General features: G+C 43.3%; 1 protein-coding gene and 1 long non-coding RNA gene across 18 annotated transcripts in view; one reads left to right on the forward strand and one right to left on the reverse strand.

Moving 5' to 3' along the window:
• Positions 1-19,476, reverse strand: part of CFLAR (CASP8 and FADD like apoptosis regulator) — a 56,621-nt gene extending 37,145 nt beyond the window's left edge. For 3 of the 16 annotated variants that reach the window (XM_061608032.1, XM_061608031.1, XM_061608017.1), the window contains exons 1-3: positions 19,051-19,181; positions 13,219-13,339; positions 2,959-3,400 (exon numbers count right to left, since the gene is read on the reverse strand). In XM_061608032.1, coding sequence (XP_061464016.1) covers positions 2,959-3,314 — 356 coding nt within the window. In that variant the 5' untranslated portion in view covers positions 3,315-3,400; positions 13,219-13,339; positions 19,051-19,181. The other 13 variants (XM_061608023.1, XM_061608019.1, XM_061608018.1 and 10 more) reach the window with 13 other exon arrangements.
• The window catches only part of LOC133376263 (uncharacterized), a 28,703-nt gene continuing 25,337 nt past the window's right edge, over positions 18,486-21,851 (forward strand). Inside the window, exon 1 of one of the 2 annotated variants that reach the window (XR_009760437.1) lies at positions 18,486-19,504. This is a non-coding gene — a long non-coding RNA (uncharacterized LOC133376263). The remainder of the gene's footprint in view (positions 19,505-21,851) is intronic. The other variant, XR_009760436.1, reaches the window with a different exon arrangement.

Genomic DNA, 21,851 nt, shown 5'->3' on the forward strand with positions numbered 1-21,851 from the left:
GCAAAATCCCTTTTCTCCTGTCTGATTGGTCCAGTCCTTCCTATTCATTTCCTGAACTACAATGGAACACATACACACACAGAGCTTAAAGTATTTATGCTCATGGACTGGAACAATTATTCTCAGCCTTGTAGTCCCCCAAAACACTCTTAACTAGGAAGTTAAGCCCCACTGAACACAGTGGGTTATGCTCCTCTGATCATGGAAGGCTCTTTGATCAAGGGGAAATGTCCACAAATGGAAGCAGTGGAAAGTGATTTTTGTGGATTCTCCCACTTCTCAAGATCTGCTCTAGCAGATTAGCAGGGCCATTGGAACTGCACGGGAGGGTGCAGGAGAAAGAAGTAGTTTGCTAAAATCACCTCCCTTCATGGAAACCTCAGCCTGAAGAAGGAGCCTTCTGTTGAGTAGAGGGACACAACTGGACTCACTTCTGAGGAAACATGCACAAGATTGCATTGTCAAAAGTGTGAACTGCAAGGAATAAGTGAATGAACACTTGAAGGCTGCTGTCAATCCAGAGTACTGACTCCACGAGGGGATTTCTGCTGTATTTGTGCACTGAATGTGACTCGAGCATCACTCCTAATGCAGAGCTGCAGCCAAGTCTCTCACTCTCGGAGAAGGTTGCTCTATTCTCATCTCACCTCTGCACAAGTAGCCGACCTCTTACCAAACAGGAGGCACAGCAAGAGACCAGATCAGTGACTCAGGAAGAAACACAGGAGGTGAACTCCTGCGAAGGTGAGTCATACTCAGCCTTGCACATTTTAAAAAAGAAACACCAAACAAAGAGCATGACGCGCAGTTCCAATTTTAATGTAAAAACCAGTGTGCCTTAGCTCTCTGACGCAGGGGAAACACTGATTTAGAAGCTTAAAGGTGGGAATGAGAAAAAAAGGGATATAACCCTGGCCTAGAATGAGGATGGGAGGTGACGTGAGAGAGCATAACACAGAAGTAGTTGTAATGGGAGCCTTTGGTGGTCTTAACCCGGATACACCAGTGTAAGCAAGGTGAAGGCTGTATCTATAAACATCCTTTGCACGTAGAAAGTCTCCGGTCCAATCCCTAGCATCACCAAGCAGAGCTGTCTAAAACCCTGGATAGCCACTCCCAGGCAGTATGGACTTGCCTTTCCCAACCTGGTGCCCTCCAGATGTTTTAAGAGTTCAGATCCCATCATCCCTGACCATTGGCCATGGTGGCTGGGGCTGATGGGAGTTGCAGTTCAGAATGTCAGGAGAAAGCAGGAGTAGGCAACACTGAGCTAGATGGCCCAACGCTCTGGCTCAGAATAAGGCAGCTCTTAATGACATTGAGCCATTCTTTCTCTGTTTCAATGACCTGGTTCATAATCTCATTAAAGTATAGTTTAAAACAAACTGTGCTTTGATGGGCACATGCAACATACTGGGGCACTCAGCTGAAAAGTTCCTGCAGTATTCCTCTCCCGCTCCTGTCATGCTGCAGATAAAACAAGCCAAAGTCTAGCTAGTCATGTCATCTGAGTCTGGGCTCGTGGTTTGTTTCCTCCAGAAAAACCACATGATATGAGGTTTGTTCTTGAATTACCTTGGTTATGGAAATTATCATTCACTCTAACCCTCAAATCAGCAGAGCATGAATACTTGAATTTTACTGTTATAATCAATGCCATCAATATGACTTTTAAGTTCCAGTTATCCATACAGCACAATTCTAGGCATATCACACCATATTTGTGGGAGTTATGCACTTAGGATTGCAGCCTTAATGAGGAAGCCAGAATTTTTCCTCCAAGGAGCTCAAGGTAGTGTCCATGATTCTACCACTCCCCATGTTATCCTCACAGCACCCTGTGCTTAGGCTGAGATACAGAGACTAGCTCAGGGTTACCCAGCGCGCTTCATGGCGAATTTGAACCTGGGTTTCCTAGGTGCTACTATACTCTAAACATTACACCACCATTCTTCTCCTCCAAACAGACGGAGAGCCCAAGCCAGAAGCCATCAACTTAACTTAAATCCCACAGACTTCAAAAAATATCAAAGTTCTGTTCAAGTAAAAAGAATGTTTGTTGGCATAAAGTGTGTAAGGGGAGTGTTCACATGTGTGCACCTCCCCTACCCACCCGATTCCTGCCCACTCACCCCAACTTTTCCATGCTCAGTGGGAAGGGAGGCTTCTAATTGCATTCAGTCAAATGCACTTAGAAGCATCATGCACAAAGATAATGGGTTCAATGGGTGCACCTGGTGTGAATGGGGGGCAGAGCCAGCACCATTCCCCCTTTACATTTTATGCTCACATGCACTCTCTTGAAAGCACAAAGAGGGGAACAGATATGGAATCATTGGGATCACCTTGAAGATCAATTATCATGATATAAGTGGCTTATGGGTTTGGATATTTTCCTTTGGAAGGAGAGGAAAAGGAAAGAATACTGCACTGCAAAAAATTTGCTGAAGCCCTGCAAAATGCTGCTAACAGATCTTTCTTGACGCTTAAGCATAGCTGCTGAAAAGCTGCTGCAAGTGTGAAAAATGTTCTCAAGCCACAGAAGAAAGACAGGGGCCCTGGAGAAACAAATGAAGAAAAAGCCAAGTCACAACTCACTTAAATCCCATTCATTTCAGAAGGTCAAAATGAGGCTTCCAGGTTCAGCTGCTGGCTCCCTTCCATAAATGTGGATTGTGCAAGCAATCCACTCATGTCATTATAGATAACATCAGAACCACAAACCAACAGGAGAGTGCTATTTCTCTTCCACAAACTTGATGGAACTGGAGCTGTGCTCTCACACGTTTGCCACTCCTATGTCACTCTATGCATGCAAGTAGAGCACCCAGGTGAGGAGCAATTCCTGGGAGCAAGCCAGCAACTGGATCAAACTGAATTTGTTGTCAATAATGGGCAAGATGGAGAATCGTAACTAAAAAGTAAGCAAGCGAGAGAAAACTCATCTATTGAACTCACCTGTATTTTGATAACATCTGAGGACACCTAGGCAAACTGGCTTCCACAGCTGTTCTCCCAGTCCCTAGAACTTTCTTCAGCAAGTCAAATCTCTTCATTCTGTATAAGAGTTCAGACAAGCTGACAGGTGTCAGCATCTCCCTCTCATTCAAAGCCACCAAGAGCTTCCGAACATTTGCCGCAGGTAGGTCAGGAACGAGATCCCGGCACAAGAAGAGCATGGTTTCCTTTTCCTCTGCATCTAATTCCTGCTCAATCTGGTGAAGGAGGGCAGCTGGCACTCTGTAAACTGTCATCACAAGCCACTGTCCCTTTAAAAAGTCCTCTGCGTTGTTTAAACAGAAAAGCCACGTCATGAGGTTTGCTTCTAAACAGAGTATCCTCCTTCCTCTTTGATCTTCAGCAGCTGGGCTTGTTGTGTCTTATGTGTCAAAGAGAAGCTCTAAGAAGAAAAAAACATTAAAAAAATGAAAAGACCCACTGCACAAAACAGCTCCCAAAAGGTTCCTTGCTTGTGCTTAGTAACTGATTCTCATCTGCTGCAATCGTTAATGTCATGCTTGGCAATTGGACTGGAACAGTCTACTCTTTTCTTGAGTGCGCAAGGCTCAGACTGAATGAAAAAAAGGAATATCCAGTTCAGAGCAAAGCTTTTGTCACACAACTTGGAATGCCCATGAGGAAGGAAACAAAACTAGACAAAAGTACGTGCTGAAACTGAGAAGCCACATCTGCTAAGCTACTCCCACACAGTTACTCTCTTTCACTAAAACTGTACAAAGATAACTTAAGGAAGTGCATATACTGATTTTAGATGTACAAAACTTCAGCAAGATTCTGCACAGCCTTGGTAGTTAGAATATTTACACTGATAATTATTGTTATTACTGAGATTATTTTTATTATTATTTTGGTATTGGGGATGGGGGCTAAAGTTGAGAGAAAGTGGATTTCTCAAGGCTACCTAGTGAAGTCACAGCAGAGGAGCAATCCTGTACACATCTAGTCAAAACCAAACCCCACTGAGTCCAGATAAGGTTGCAATCCTATACCCACTTAGCAACTAAACAGACACAACCAGGCAATTACTTGGACACATTCTGTAACATTCCTCTCTAAACAGAGGATCAAAATATGCCTGCTTGCTTTCATTTAATTAATTTATGCTGTACACCGCCCTGGGAGCTTATTGCTATAGGGCGGTCTAAAAATGTAATAAAATAAAATAATAAATAAATAAATTTATTTATATACCCCATCTTTCCTCCAAGGAGCTCAGGGGGGTGTACATGGGTCTCCCCCTCCCAATATTATCCTTACAAAACAACTCCTGTGAGGTTAGGCTGAGTGGCAGTGACCTCACCCCGTGACCTTCAGGGCTGATTGGGGATTCGGACCCTGGCCTCCCAAGTTTGAGTCCAACACACTTAACCATTACACCTCACTAGCTTTATAAAGTAATTACTGCTATAGATACTTTATAAAGCTAGTGAGGTGTAATGGTTAAGTAAAGTAATTACTGCTATAGATACTCCCCCTTTAGGATGCACACCTTAACGTGGTGAGGGGGTTTGAGAGTGCTGAAGAAGCTGAGAGCAATGCTGTCAGGAGTCTAGACCAAGAGACTTCATACATCTTTAGTCCTTTTACAGCGTTAAATGCTTTAACATGTAACAAAGCTTCATGCCCCAAATAAAAGAGTAGTAGTCTTTCTGTAGCTAAGGGCATTGCATAGAAATAGAAGCATTTGGGCCTCAACTGGTAACCCTTGGGAAAGATGAATGAGCCAACAAATATATTGTTGTGCAGTTACTGCGGGGTGGGGCTATCATTATGGGTTTGCCCTCAAGCAAAACCTGATTGCGTACTTGGGTTTAGGGAATGTTAATATTTCTTAATGGCTAAAGATGGCCATTGGTAGGACTGTCTGTGGATAACAAAATAAGAGTAAGAACTCTACATTAACAAACCTAAATTTGTTTGAACACTTTCGTATATTATACAGCCACGAGAGTGGCTGTATACTATAGCCAGCATGGATTTTTCACATTCCGCAATGTTAAATGGAAAATACCCCCGCATGCCATTCTGAGGCTTCCCATAAGCTCATTTCAAAACAAAACCCTACAAAACTTAATAGTTCTGAACTCAGAAACGCTTGCTTAACAACCCTCTCAATTTTCATGGCGATACACAAAACAGTCAGAGAGAATCGAGAGTTCAAAGTCTAAAAAGAGAGAGAAAAACCTCAGAGCCCTTTTGGACTTTTTTCTGCCAGAGTTCTCATAATCTGTTGAAATTCATTAAAAATCAGCCATGTTCACAGAGTACCTGTAATCCTAATACTGACCTTGCCCCATACTCTGACCTTCATCTACTGCAGTTTAAAAGTTAAAAAAATGCCTGGTTGATTTTTAATTTAAGAAATTTTGGCTGGAAGCCTATTATAACGTGGGGCATGCTCAGTAAGGACCAACTGTCAGTGTTCTAAAAGCCTCACAGCTGCTGGGCTTGGCTAATAAGAGGGCCACACCCACACCAGACTTGATTTCACTTGAGACAGTCATGGCTTCCCTCAAATAATCCTGGGAAATGTAGTTTGTGAAGGGTGCTGAGAAGAGACTCTTATTCCCCTGACATAATGGTTTAACAGTCAGCCACTCTGATTGAAGGTCTGTGAGGGGAACAGGGCGTCTCCTAGCAACTCTCAGCACGCTTCACTAACTACACTTCCCAGGATTCTTTGAGAGAAGCCATGATTGGCTTTGAGAGAAGCCATGATAAATTCTTTTAAATTGTTTTTAAAAGATGTGTTTTTAAATTTGTATATTTCTTTTTATTGTTTTTAGTTATTGTAAACCGCCCAGAGAGCTTCGGCTATGGGGCGGTACATAAATACACTAAATAAATAGATAAATAAATAATGATTGTCCAAAGTGTAATAGAGGCCTGATGTGGATGTGGCCAGGGACAGCTTTGTTTTAAATTTGGGTGGGAGGTAGGGTTGCCAGGTTCAGGGCCTGAGACTGATCCTGTATCTTTAGTAGAAGAGAAAGTCAGCCAAATGCAGGTGTTCTTGCAACAATGTAATGGGAAAAACCACAAGGTAGAATTCTCCCTTCCCGCTGCCCAACTTTGAAAGATACAGAAGACATCTTGGTTGCCAGGCCCAGCCTGGTCAGTTTTACCTATCCTAATCATGATTGCATAAGAGTATATCCGATTCAACTCAATAATCATACAAATGATCAGACCTACCTTTTCCCTCCTTCCCCTTTCCTCTCCCTTTCTCCTCCCCTCCCCTCTTCCTTCTTCCGCCTCCCCTGCCCACTCCAGCCCTCCGTCCCTCCCCCCCCCCCCCGGTCAGTTTTACCTATCCTAAGCATGATTGCACATGATTGCAGGGGAGTAAATCCCACTGAACTCAATAAACATGCAAATTACCACATCTGTCCTTCTTCTCCCCTCCCCCTCCTGCCTGCTCCCATCCCAGTCCTCCCCTCTGCCTTTCCACCCTTCCCTCCTCCCCCTCCTCCTGTGGTCAGTTTCACCTATCCTAAGCATGATTGCTCTCTCTCTCTCTCTCTCTCTCTCTCTCTCTCTCTCTGTGTGTGTGTGTGTGTGTGTGTGTGTGTGTGTGTGTGTGTGTGTGTGTGTGTGAGAGAGAGAGAGAGAGAGAGAGAGAGAGAGAGAGAGAGAGAGTCCCACTTAACTCAATAAGCATGCAAATGATCAATCCATTCTCAGCAAACTTGCGCAGGATCCCATTTCTTACCTCCCGGATTAAAAAGCAAAGAAATTCACTAATACACAAAAAACCTTGCAGTTTAAGAATGTACCTATAGCCCACAGATATTTCTACCAAACTTTAAAAAGCAGGGAAATTGGGCAGCTATAGTGAATGCACCCTGAACTCCTCTCTGAGATATTGGACTGCCCTACAAAGTTGTCAAAATGCAAACACCATTTGGGTTGGTCTTTCACAGTCCAATCCACTTGCTGTGTAGCTTAGAAGAATTTGGTAACATGTGCCTCTGAGCATATGGTGAGTGGTGGCAACACCTGTAATCAGCCCAAATAATAGAAAGAGATATGTCCTGTGCTGATCTTGTTTTAGCCGGGAGGAAGCAACATTATTAAGACAGTTAATATAGTTCAGATGGTCACTTTAAATACGTTTGATTTACTTTGCAATTTTAGTGAAGTTTCCTATAGGAAATCATTTTCTTTTGCTTTTGTTTCTATGAATATGTGAAGTACAGCAACACTTTGCAAAATTTATACTAAAAAAACTCCAAACATAATTGTGGAATAATGGCACTGACTTCTGCAAAATAGTCTCCAGTGGACCTCAGAAGTATCTCAATTTGCACAAGATAAGACAGTGGAAGGTGAAATATATTCTAGCAAAATTCTAGATGTGCTCTATGTTTTTAATTGATCGTGAACACCTTGCCTTAAATAAAGTGGTTTAAACATAGCAGGCTGAAAACATGCATCCTCTTTTTTCCAACAGCTAGAGTCATTGCTGAAGTAGCAACCTATTGTGATCAGTCTGATTTTACATGAAACTGCAGTTTCAGATTCAACTGTTAATGCACCCAAAATAGAAATAGAACATAACCTCCAATATAAAACACAAAAGGCTGTCTTCACCATCACATGACAATGACCAATAAAAAGGCTTGGAAATTAATAAAAATACATTTGACACAGATTTCTAGCTGAATAAGGAGGGGGGAAATTTTCTGGTTTAGATTCTCTGTAGAAACATTAGTAACACAGAAAAGAAGCAAAGTAAGAAGAACACCAACAAGCATACAAAAATATAATTCTCCATCTTTGGAGATGGCAGGTGTTGCCACCACTCACCATATGCTCAGAGGCACGTTACCAAATTCTTCCAAGCTACACAGCAAGTGGATTGGACTGTGAAAGACCAACTCAAATGGTGTTTGCATTTTGACAACTTTGTAGGGCAGTCCAATATCTGAGAGAGGAGGTCAGGTCTCCTGCTCCCCTGGTGCATTCACTATAGCTGCCCAATTTCCCTGCTTTTTAAAGTTTGGTAGAAATATCTGTGGGCTATAGGTACATTCTTAAACCGCAAAGTTTTTTGCGTATTAGTGAATATTTTCTTGTTTTGCATAAAGAATTTTGCTTTGTTAACAGCACAGTATTATGCATGTCTACTCAGAAATAAGTCCCACTGTGTTCAGTGGGGCTTATTCCTAGTAAATGTATTTAAAATTGCAGCCTAAATCATTAGGACCTTAGCCAATACCCTTGCCTACTGCTGTAATCTTTTGGTTCTGTTTTTGTCAGAACAGCACTGAACCAAATCAAATGAACAAACAGGAGTTTGGGAAGGATGCTCAGTTTCTAAATCACAATAAACATAATTTCATCCATATCTCTGTGACCAAATTTGCACCATACATTTATTCCATAATGAAACCACTTTAAACAGTCATGTGTTTCCCCCAAAGAATTCTGGGAAATTTAGTTTGTGAAGGATGCTGAGGGTTGTTAGGAGACCCATATTCCTCCTACCGAGCTCCAATTCCCAGAGTTCCCTGGGAAGCAGGACTGACTGTTTAAACCATAATAGGGCACACACACCCCACACACCTCTTCTTCACAGCAAGTGAATTCATTTGGGAGCAATTTTCTTCTATCTCAAGACTTGCCAAAAACAACAGACTTCTTTCCCATAATTAGCCACCTACGCATTGTATTCCTGCTCTGTCTAGCTAGAACAAAGACAGAGACCCATTAAACTCCCAAGGCAATGCACTGAAGACGGCTCATCAAAACCATCCTTCTAGTACCAACCCTGCCCCCCCTGAACAAAACATCAAAATCTTCCATCTCATTAAGGCTGCAGTTCCATCAGCCTTCCACAACCCGGTGCCCTCTAGCATAGCCAATTGTGAGGGTTATGGGAGTTGCAGTCCAACACATCTGGAAGGCACCAGGCTGGGGAAAGCTAACATAATCCTTACTTAGGAATCAAGACCCACTGAACTCAATGGGCTTATTTCAGAGCATACACACACAGGGCTGAACTGTTAGGCTACAATTAAAAAAACTTAGCAGAAAGGAAACCCTGTTCACTTACTCTGGAGTAAACATGCATAAGATAGCAAAAATGTAAATAGCAATGTCTTCTGGAGGGAAAAATAGTTTTTATTCAGCTTTTATTTATGTTAGTGAACACTAAACCATGTAATGATATGTATCAGTGTATCATATATCAGTGATACAAGAATTTAATTTCACAATCATTTTCAGGCTTGTAGAGAGACTACCTTACCACTATCAACTCTCAACAGCCCTGCCTGCATCATGCTTTTAAAAATGCAGATGTCTACCAGCTGAAAGCTTCTAAAAATGATGGGGGGAAATACAGTAGTACAAAGTAGTATAATCTTGCTGTGAAATACAAGTTACAACAACGCTTTGAATGCTTTGCCAAATTCAGTGGCAGCTGCTATAGCCTAATTCCATTTCCATTCTGCTAAAATGGAGCAGAATCAACACTCTAATTCTGTTGATATGGTCCCGCACTGCTCTGCCAGGGACGTGCAACTGGAGACAGCACATAGCTACATATTGTTGAGAAACAACTATCCTGCTGCTGGTGGGGATCATCACAAAGGGTTTCCCTTAAAGGAAAACCTGATCACAGGCCGGGCTTTACCAAAAAGAATGTTAAACGTTTCTTAATGGTCCAGGATGGCCAGTAGATGCCTGCCTGTTAGAAGATCCTTTACTGATGCAGGTTATCTGCCTGGAATTTTTGGAATGAGAAAGCCTGGAGCCATTACAGAAGATGAGTGTTTTCCTCTTCCTGGATGGGGGGGGGGCTGTTCTCAATGACCATACCTGTATTGCAGTATTAAGCCTCTCGAAGCACCCTGTCTCAAAGCTTTTCCTGACATCTGTAATAGCCCTAGGAATCCTTAACATCAGGTTGCAATATGGATTCAAAAACAGATGCAAATATTCAGCTGAGGGCTCAGTGGACAGCTCTTTAGACAAATTCATTCTCTGCAAATCTGTCACTAAAGAAGAGAGGTCTTCCCTCTTGTGCACTTCCAACACTGTCTTATCTTCAAAACTTCCAAACTAATTAAAATGTACAAGGAATTCCAGAAGGCTAGCTGTTGTAAGTCTGTTGCAACAAAACACTGCGAAGAGTCTTGTGGCATCTTAAAGACCAAGGGTTGAAGCCCGTTAGTCATACTCAGACCAGAACCACTGAAATCAATGGCCATGACGCCCATTGACTTCAAGGGGTCTGCTCTGACTTAAGACTTACTTGGAATACAACCCCTATAGATATATTTCATGGACTAAAGTCTACATATCAGATGCCATCTGATGAGTTTTGCATTTTCAAACAGAGCAGCCTTTGCAGACTAAACAGAGACTACTTCATCAGATGCCATCTCTTTGGTCTTACAAAAGCTTCTGCAATTGAAAATGCAAAATTAAGGTATTCCACTGTGATTAGCAACACTTGGCACCACTATAATAAGACTCTGAAATGTCTGCATCTTGGAATTAATTATATAAACAAGGCAAACAAGCTGAACTTGAATTGCAAATATATACATACGTGTAGGTGTGTGATGTGTATGGGAAAAAATCCCACTGCTGGAGTACTTCTGAATACTACACAAGACTGTCCTATTCTCCTTCACTTAAAACAAATAGTAAACACCACGCAAACTTTTTTATTTGTGTTCCTTCGAAGAAAATTATTACAATCATACCTCAGTTAACAAATCCCCCGGGAAAGAAGCTCCTTTTAACAAAGTTTTTTTGGGGTGCAGGAGATGCGCACACTCTGGCTTAGTCAAAATGTGGCTCCTTGTCTACTGGATTGCTCTCTCACACGTGGCTGGAATGGTGCTTCTTGCTAGGTGGCACAGGAGCCTCCACAGGAAACAGTGCTTCGGGTGCCAGGGGAGGATGGCACAGAGAGGGAGAGCACACAGGGTGGTAATAGTGGCTGCTCCTTGCCTGCCTGCTTGAGTGTACGGAGAGGAGAGCTGTGCTCAAAGCTTTAGACTGCTATAGCAAGATGATACATGATAAAAGAAAAAAGGCAAGGCAGGCATCCCTAGAAGCATCTTGGAAGAAGCATTCAAGTGGTCTGTATGCAAGGCTTACCTGATCTGGTTGTTTCATTTCAGACATGTGTATTGTTAGTTTTGAATAAAAAGTTTGCTGAAATATGTTGAACTGCTCTTCTTTTTTGTGGTGCAGGAACCTATCCCTGTTGTTTCCATGTTATTCCTACCTCTGGTACCAAAGTTTCTGTTAAAGAAGTAATGTCCAAGAATGCATGTACTTTGTTAACTAAAGTATTACTGTAGTTTTGTTGAACCGCAGCCACTTTTGCCACATCCCATGTTGTGGGAAACTTTGACTTGTCAATCATACTTTGTAGACTGGTGGAGCATCAACACATGTCCATGTTATCCTGACTTTTAATTTCTAGAACAAGAGATCTCTGTTAGGGTTATAATACCCTTGTAAATTACTACTCCCAGATGTCTTTGGCAAATTAAGAATAGCCTCTAGCAAACAAGGCAGGAAACTGGAAATTAACAGGCTCGTGTTCATTCTTTTAGGACATCAGGCTGCCACAAATAACTAATGCAGGCTGTTATGTGGACATAAAGACTAGTCGAAATGACCATAGGCTAGGAACTTTGTGGACTTATTTGTAAGGCTAGACTAAAACCTGTTTGGAAGACATCTGAAATTCTTTTCCTTGAATCCATGATGTGTACATGTCTTAGTTATGGTTGCCCAGTGAAAGAAACACACTCTGTACATGGTCAGAAATACTGTCTTCCTTGTCATGTGAGCCACTGCCATATACTTGCATGGGGAATGATTTCCAGAAGAGCACCCTGGGATCAGACGTAAGCCAGATACATGCACTCTAATAAACCAAAGAACAAGGATGCTGTATTAGCCAGGGCCTTCTAGATGTTGTTGGACTTCAACTTCCCATCAGCCATCACCAATGGTCAGGGATGATAGTGAGCTGTCCAACAAAATATGGAGGGCTGCAGGTTTCCCAGCCCTGAATTGGAGTGTCGTATTAAGGCCTGGGTGACCCAGTTTGAACCCCCACTCAGTCATAAAACTCACTGGATGACTTTGGGTCAATCATTCTCTCTCAGCCTAGCCTACCCCACAGGGTTGTTGTGAAGATAAAAGAGAATCATATACACCACCCTGAAGGACAGGCAGCGTATAAATGTAATAAAGAAGCAAAAGAATGAGCAGCTATAACTTGAAACAAGTATACGGTAGGCACATAATGGAAAGCTGGATGCAAAGTCTAACTATGAACATCAATCTGAGGAGAGTTTTTGCAAGTATCTGGGCATCCATTTGCTTACTGTATTGATCTGAGCATTTTTATGATCAACTTGAAGTACTTGAAAAACAGTCTTGCCAAGTTTGTAGCAAGACACAAAGCCAGTTCAGTTTGCAAACAAAGAACAATAGACGAAGGATTCAAAGAGACTATGGAAAAGTTTGCTAAGAATCAAAATATTAAAACTGGAATGGCTGCTTGACACACAATAGAACTGCTGAGAAGGGTTTGGTAGGAATAAAATTGATTGTTATAATAGGGGAAAAATCAATCAATCAATCTACTTTTGGGTGGCACTGTAGTTAGGGAAATATCAGGTTCAAACCCCCATTCTTCAGCCATGACACGCATTGGGCGACTTTGGGCCAGGCATCATCTCTCACAGCCTGATGCACCTCCCATAGTGATTGCAAGGCTAAATAAATAAACAAGAAAGGGGCATAAGCCATGTACGCCTACCTTAAGTTCCTTAGAGGAAGGGCAGGATCAAAATGAAATAAAAGAATAAATAAAATATGTCCCCATTTGGTCTCCCCATGTTAAAAGGAGTAGGATTAAGCCCTCTTCCCTCATGAAGAGAATCGCAGAAGAACTCAAATAAAGCAACCATGTTCCTAAGGTTGCTACCCTATGCATGCTTATGTGAGAGTAAGACCCACTGAATACAGTGGGGATTTATTTCTGAGTAAAACGTTTTTTAGGATTTATGCCTCTTACATAGAGACATCCAGATCAGGGCCTCTGTCCCAGTATAATGATCCCAAGACCAGGAAAGCCCAATATCATAATACAAATCACCAACAGAAGATTAACTTCTTGGAAATTTCAGCAGAGACATGACAAATTAAACATACCTAGACACTCAAATTACACTTTCCTAAGTCCAGAGGCTCCTTCTGTTCATGAGCAAAAGTCCCAGGAAATGAAACTGCTTCTTTTCTGTCCAGATCATATTCTCAATCCTGAAATTAGTTCCTGTGGGACCAAGAACAATGGAGAAAGTGCTTTCTGTTATCAGAAGAGAACTCCCAATTCTTATCCTTGCAATCCCACATGAAATACCACTGATGTCATGGCACTGGCATTCCACACATCACTTGCATACCTCTGAAATCAGTCACACTGTTTGATGCGTTTTGTAAAAAAAAGCCACCCCCCCCCCAAAAAAAATCAACCAAGCCAAAGGGCAGCTAGTCAATCTGCAGCACTCTCAAAAGAAAATGTATAAATATAATAATAATAATAAACTTTATTTCTACCCCGCCCTTTTTCCAATAGGACTCAGAGCGGCTTACAACTAAAAACAACACCATTAAAACATACAGAGTATATTATTAAAAAAGAATTAAACTATGAGAAAAATTAAAACCATAAAATATAGGTTAAAAACAGCGGACAATTTAAAATAATAAAATCATATAATGAAATCACCAAACCTATGACACTTAATCCTGGTCGTTCTCTATCCCAAATGCCCGTTGAAATAAAACAGTCTTTACTTGTTGCCGGAAAGACGGCAAGGAGGGAGCTGATCGCACCTCACTCGGAAGGGAGTTCCACAGCCTAGGGGCGGCCACCGAAAAGGCTCTATCTTGTGTCCGCGTCATATGTGCTTGCGAAGGTGTGGGGAACACAAGAAGGGCCTCACCTGAAGATCTCAAATCCCGGACAGGTTCATGTAGGGAGATACGATCTGTCAAATAGTCTGGACCTGAGCCGTATAGGGCTTTGTAGGTCAAAACCAGCACTTTGAATTGTGACCGGAAACAAATTGGCAGCCAGTGGAGCTGTTGTAACAGGGGAGTTGTATGGTCCCTGTAACCAGCCCCGGTTAGCACTCTGGCTGCAGCTCTTTGTACCAATTTAAGTTTCCGAACAGTCTTCAAAGGCAGCCCCACGTAGAGTGCGTTACAGTAGTCTAAGCGGGATGTAACCAAGGCATGCATCATCCTAGTCAGATCAGGCAGCTCCAGGAACGGGCGCAGCTGGCGCACCAGTTTTAATTGGGCAAATGCGCTCCTGGATACAGCAGCAATCTGGGCCTCCAAATTCAAAGCTGAGTCCAGGAGTACACCCAAACTGCAAACCTGAGACTTCAGGGGGAGTGCGACCCCATCCAGCACCGGTTGAATCCCTATTCCCTGATCTGCCCTCCGACTGACCAGGAGTACCTCTGTTTTGTCAGGATTTAATCTTAACTTGTTTGCCCTCATTCAGTCCATCACTGATGCCAGACACTGGCTTAGGACCTGTACGGCTTCCTTGGCTTCAGGTGGAAAAGAGAAATAGAGTTGAGTGTCATCAGCATACTGATGGCACCGAACCCCAAAACCCCGGACAACCTCTCCCAGCGGTTTCATGTAGATGTTGAATAACATGGGGGACAAAACGGAACCCTGAGGGACCCCATAGGTCAATGGCCAAGGGGTCGAACAGGAGTCCCCCAGTACCACCTTCTGGGTTCGGTCCTCCAGGAAGGATTGGAGCCACTGTAACACAGTGCCCCCAAGTCCCATCTCGGCAAGGCGGCCCAGAAGGATACCATGATCGATGGTATTGAAAGCCGCTGAGAGGTCCAGTAGAACCAACAGAGACACACTCCCCCTGTCCAGTTCTCTGCGTAGGTCATCCACCAAGGCGACCAAAGCCGTCTCTGTCCCATAGCCAGGCCTGAAACCAGATTGAAATGGATCCAGATAATCCGTATCATCCAGGAATCTCTGGAGTTGGGCGACCACCACACGCTCTATTATCTTGCTTAAAAATGGAATATTGGAGACTAGCCAGTAGTTACCTAGTAAAGAGGGATCCAGGGAGGGCTTTTTCAGCAGTGGTCTTATAACTGCCTCCTTTAAGCATGATGGAATTCTACCTTGTTGTAGAGAGGCATTAACTACTCCCCTGACCCAATCGACCAGTCCCCCTCTGGTACATCTAATGAGCCAGGAAGGGCAAGGGTCCAGTACACACATGGTGACACGCGCCGCTCCAAGGATCTTGTCCACATCCTCGGGTAGAACAAGTTGAAAATAATCCATTTTAATTGGACAAACAGGCGCCGAAGTTACATCCTCAGAGACTGTATCAATTTTAGCGTCCAAGTCACAGCGAATCTGAGTGACTTTGTCTGCAAAGTGCCGTGCTACTTCTTGACAGCGGTCTGCTGAGTGGTCAGAATTACCCTCACGGGGGCTGGAACTTAAAAGCCCCCTAACCACTCGAAACAGTTCCGCTGGACGGCTCCCAGCAGACGCAATGGAGGCCGAGAAGAAAGATTTCTTCTTAGCCCATACTGCCTCGGAGTAGGCCTTCAAATAGGCTGTAGCCCGAGATCGATCATCTTCGCTCTGAGTCTTCCGCCAACGTCCCCGTCTGACACTGCCCACCCTTCAAAAATATTGCAGCAGTGTACAAAAAAGAAATAAAAACAGATTGCAATAGCAAGTTAAAATGCTGATAAGAATACATTCTATCTGTAAACCAACAGGGGGAAATATCCAGCAATGCTACCATGAAAAAACTGGTTCAGTGAAAACACTTCAAGGACAAATTGTTGCCACAATCTTAATTTCCAGGGGAAAGTATGGGTGTTACTGCCCCGTTTTGCCCCAGGTACTCATTAAACAAACTTCCAGGATGTCTGACACCCACAAGACAGCATTGCCCAGTGACCTAAGGATTCAAGCAGGGTGACATGGGAAAAGATCTTTCAGGAAACAGGCCCTAAAATTCCATAAATAAATAAATAAATAAATCCAAAACTGGATTTCAAACAGAAAGGAAAAAACCCATGAGATCCATCAGTCAGGTGCCGGCTGATTATCCTTGCTTGTTCAGTTACAGTTATGTTATTCCTGCTGCATGATTATTAGTTTTAAGACATCCATACCAATTCTTCTACAACTGTGCAGCTCCAAGCTCCTTCCTGAGCCCAGGCTTCAACATACACCTCAAAAAAGAAGGGGAAGTTTAAAGCACTGAAACAGACACAGGGCTAATTCACACAACACCTTAAGTTATTACTTTGTTGAGACTGCATTACTGTGCTGAGCTGCACTAAGTCTTGGCATAGTGTGTTCTTTGAACCTGGATTCATGGTTAAGCTCTCTTGTCACTAGCCATGGGCCAAAACCTCAGGTAAAACAGTAAAGAAGACCAGGAAGGTACAAAGTGGCTGCGAGCTCCTCTCCAGGAATGTACATGTTTGCATTGTCTTACAAGCCTTAGGTTGGCTTACTGTCGTGAGAACCAGGGTCACACTCCCTGAAATATGTCCAGTTCACAATAACTTAATATAAAATTTGGAAACAAACCTGTATCATTTCTTACCACTTTCCACAATATCCAGCTGTTCCCCCTATATTTTCTGAAAACTGCACACAAGTTTCAGTCCATCTTTGTGACAGCATAAGCAATTTAAAAATAACATCCAGATTAGTATGCCACTGAAATTTACCTGTGTTTCTCCCTCCCCCGCCCTACATTTTAAATTAAAGTAGTATGATCCTAGAAGAGGAACGGGTTGGCTCTTCAGTTTCCGGGATTTCATGTGTAAACAAACTAGCACACATTTTCTACAACTTGCCCAATAAAACTTTTGCCTAGGGAGGTGGTCTGTCTACACTCAAGGGGGAAAGTTGGGTGCTTGGAGGGAAGTGATCCAGATCAGGGATGGGCAGACTTCAGGCTTGTGGGATCTGCTTTGTTTTTTAGTTTGTGGAAAATAGTGGCTCATGTGGGTGGACATATACTAGGAAGTAAGGAATAGTGAGTGTCTGAGCACATGCTGAGGCCAGAAATTTGCAATCAATACTGGAACCAAGATCACATGACCTTTTATACAAAAATTCATTCTTCCCCCCTTCCAGGGTTCTTCTTCAGCAACCTAATTTAGGCGGGCAAAACAGTTCAATTGCTGCTATAGCTAGACAACTGGGTGTCAGAAACCCTTGTTGCTGATCTACAGCTAATCATCCAGACATCTCAGCAGAGCTTGGAAAAGTTACTTTTTTGAACTACAACTCCCATCAGCCCAATCCAGCGGCCATGCTAGCTGGGGCTGATGGGAGTTGTTCAAAAAAGTAACTTTTCCAAGCTCTGCATCTCAGGGTAGATCTTGGTCCACATTTTGCCAACCCGATTCTGTTCCTGCTAGAGCTGAATTATCTCCTTCTCCTCATCTATAGCACCTTTATTGCTAACTGGAATATGGATGAATATCAATCACTGGAACTTTCTCTGGGAACCTCACAAGCTCTCCAGGATAAAGGGAAATAACTGACTCTCATGATTCACAATGACGTGCTTCATTTCATGTCCTTTAAAGCACGTGAATGAAATTTTTTCTTAAAGGGGGGGGAGTTCACTTTTGAAAATAGTTGATGCAAACAGAAAATCCAGATATGTATATATGACACCTCCTGCTTGACAGGGGAAAAAACTCCACTCTAAAACCTCAAAATAATTATGTAGGTTGCCTTGACTTTAAAAAAACCAACTAACACGCCCCTTTCTGTGACTAAAATGTAAGGGTACCATCTGCAACAGACTAACAAGTATATCACAAATATACTTAATTTTAAGTAACTAGGTTTTTTATCATTTCAAGTAAGTAAATGTGGAACAAGTGTGCCAGGCTCTTCATTGTTAAGACGCTTTATATGTATACAGCCACTCTCGTGGCTGTATAATCCCTATAATTGCCTTATTATTCTTGTACTCAAAGTGGCTTGGAAACATTTATGAGGAAAAACCTATACACCCGTTAACAAGCAGGGCTGCAATCCTATGGACGCTTACAATGGATTTACTTCCCAATAAGAACACTGGAATATACTGCTGAGTAAACAGGATCGGGCTCTCATTCAGCTCCATAAAAAGTAACACGCTTTCCTTCCTTTGTCCTTCTTCCCTCGGGAGGAGGAAGAGTGCAAAGGGCAGGAAGGGGAACGATTAATCAACCCTCACCTCCCTCTGTTCGCAGCCTCGGAAGTCGTTTTTCATTAAAGAAAAAGACTTGATTTTATTATAATGATGATGATGGCGGAAATAAAGCAGCACGTAACTGCTCTTAATGCATATTTGGGCCCTAGTGACTAGTCAAAACTCAAGCAACGCTTCTGGTGCACAAACCGCGCTGCCTGTTCACACGACACAGGGCAACTTCTTTGATCAAAGTTGTTCTTTCGTCTCCGCCGTTACCCTCGAAGTGTCCTCCTCTAGACGGTTCTCTTTATTCCGCCGTTCTTCAAATTTACAGTCCAGGCCTATTTATCTTTACCCAGAAGTAAATACCATAGTGTTTAATGGGGCTTACTCTCAGGTAAGCGCGCGGAGGACGGTAGTTTTCGCCCGCATGCGTTGCAAAGGGGAAGGAGTGGCATTACGGCTGCCCTTCTAATGCAGGCTCACATACTCTCGGTGTCTCACTGAATTCAGTGGCTCTTACTTCTGGGTTAACCTGCATGGGATCGCGACGCTACGCAGAGCGGTTACTGCAAGCAAATTTACACCACGCAGCACTTACTCCGAAACACACTTTCAGAGCCAGTCTAGTTTTAGCTCCGTGGGGTGGGGACTGGAGAGGCTCATTTTTCCCAGGTACTTAGAAAGGAAGGGCAAAGGGGATGGATGCTGTGGGTAAACCTCGCTCCCAGCCACGTCGCTTCTCAACAAGCTCTACTCACACAACCACACCGCCCGATCCGCTCCCCGGTGGATTCCCACTCCCTTCTCAAGATGGCAGCCTCGCAACTTCGGCAACATGCCAATTGTACTCAGTCCTGTTGCGTTTTAAGTTTCGGGTTTTGGGAGCGGCTCTACATACACGCAATTCCTCTGCAGGCCAGAAGGGCGACTAAACTTCCCCTTACTAGGGCCTCCGTCCGTCCTGATCCTGCGCGCGCTGAGCCGGGCAAGTAAAGCCGACGGAGAGTCCCCTGGGGGCAGATGGACTTACTTCCGAAGATCCGGCCGCGCGTGCGAAGTACTGTACCGAAAGTGCTGGGGGTTTCTCTAGTCTAGAACAAACGCGACGTCTTCCTCCTAACAAAACCAGTTTGGGCGCGGAATGGTTGATTTATTGTAAAGTATGGCGAGACTGGGAAGGTTTGGCCCTTGTAATAATTTGCTGTGGCTATGGTATGTTTTGGGTAACGAAGTGTAGATGTAACGGCTGTGTGTATGTGTGAGAGTCTTCCGTCACAAACCGCAAACGAAACGGATGAGGGAGGTACTTGGGAAAAAAGGCAAAAACAGAGAAAGAGATGAGGAAACGAAAGAGAAGGAATCAGCGGAGGTCAGAAAGCAAAAATACCAGCCGACCTGAAGCGCCATCTTGATGACGAAAGGCTATGAAATGCTTGGGGGTATTTTAGGCTGTAGTCCTATACACACTTGCTTGGGAGTAAGAGCCACTGAGCATAGTGGGCCTTACCTCTGAGTAAACAGGCAAAGGAATTGCACTGTCAGCAGAGAAAAAGCGATTCGCAGTGCAGTCCCTTACTGTACATGTCTGCGTAGAAGTAAGGCCCATTGAGTTCAGTGGTGTTTACCCCCAGGTAAGTGGGCGTTAAGACTGCAACTTCAAGGAGGGAGGAGAATGTGCCTGACAGAAGTTTATAACATCATGGATGGTACGAGGTATGAGGACAGGAGCTAGAGTAGAGGTAGCCAACATGGCACCCAGAGATCTTTTGGGTGTCCTCAGGGTCCCCCCTACAAGAAATTAGACTTGAAAGAAGCATTCTGTTAAAACCGATAGAATAGGTTGCAAGATGTGTGTGGTGCCCTCAACAGTTTCTCAGGCTTGCCTATGGGCCCAAAGAGGTTGGTAGTGACCCCTGAGCTAGAGGGTAAAAAACAAGAAATCTCTCCTATCCAAACTAGGTTATACAATTAAACTGATGGGTGGCAGGGTCAGGACAAAAGCAAATACTTCTCACACTGCGTTCTTAAAGATGCAGTCCAATTCCTTTGCATAATCTGGGAGTAAACTCCACTGAACATAGTTAGAGGGTCTTCTCCAGAAACAGGTATAGAAATGCACTGAAACTGGAATGTGCAGATACAAGATGTAGTGATGGTCTCTGGCTCAGATGACTTTAAAAGAAGCTTAGACAAATTTGTGCAGGAGGTCTGTCAATGGCTATTAGCCATAATGGCTGAATGGAACCTCTGTGGTTAAGGTGTTGGACTACGACCTGGGAGACCAAGGTTTGAATCCCCATGCAGCTATGAAGCTGACTGTGTGACCTTGGGCCAGTTACTGCCTCTCATCCTCGGAGGAAGGCAATGGTAAACCCCCTCTGAATACCGCTTACCATGAAAACCCTATTCATAGGGTCGCCATAAATTGGGATTGACTTGAAGGCAGTCCATAGAATAGTGGTCAAAGGCAGTAGACTTTTGAATAGCACAGTCGGGCTCTATCTCCATGCCCTGGTTGTGGATTTCCTAGAAGCATCTGGATTGCCACATTTACGAGTGGGATGCTGGATTGTGGTTGCAATCCTCTGCCTACTCACCTGGGAGTAAGCTGCAATTAATGCCATGGGATTTACTCCTGAGTAAGCATGTGATTGGGTTTTAGATAGACTCTTGATCTGATCCAGCAGGGTATTTCTTAAGTTCTTACTTGTTTTTCTCTTTTCTTTGGTTCTTGGACCTTTCAGGAGGAGGAGTTCCAAGTGACTTGCAAAGATTTATACACGGGTTGTGTCACAGGAACACAAGAAGCTGCTTTATACTGAGTCAGACCATTGGTCCATCTCACTTGGTATCGTCTACACCACATGTGGGAATCTTTCGCCCTCCATAGGTTGCTAAACTACAACTCCCATCTTCCCTAACCATTGGCCCTGCTTGCCAAGACTGATGGGAGTTGTAGTTGAACAACATCCAGAGAGCCAAAAGCTCACCCCACCAGGTCTACTCTGACTGGTAGCAGCTCTCTTTTCAGATAGGAGTCTTTTCTGGTCTTAGCTGGAAATGCCTGGGACTGAACCTGGGGCCTTCTTGCATGCAACCTTTCCCTTTTGGTTGCCCTGTGTTCCCCAGGGATGGGCGAGAAATTCGATTCCAGTTTGCATTTAAAGGCTAATTTGCACTTTCTCAAACAGTACACAAACTGAAACGCAGCCATCCTTTAAAATTCACATTTCTCTTAATTTTTCAGTTAATTCCTCCAGCCAAGTAATGCATATACTAGGGTAAAGTATACATATAAATACTTATATTGGTGAAAATAACATACAAAAGCCTATTATATTAGGGGAAATTGCTGGCAAAATATATATATCTCAGGAAAAATTCACACTAAAATGCTGATAAATTTTCATGAGGACTTGAAAACATTTTTGATTTGAAAGCTGATGTGGAAATGTGGAGAACTGAAGTCTGGAAAAGTGAAAAACTGAGAGAACTGAAAATGACATATTTATCCATCCCTAATTGTTCACTAATGTTAGCTGAACTCCAATTAACTATT

This window comes from Rhineura floridana, chromosome 2, assembly GCF_030035675.1.
Source record: "Rhineura floridana isolate rRhiFlo1 chromosome 2, rRhiFlo1.hap2, whole genome shotgun sequence".
NCBI classification, from domain to species: domain Eukaryota; kingdom Metazoa; phylum Chordata; class Lepidosauria; order Squamata; family Rhineuridae; genus Rhineura; species Rhineura floridana.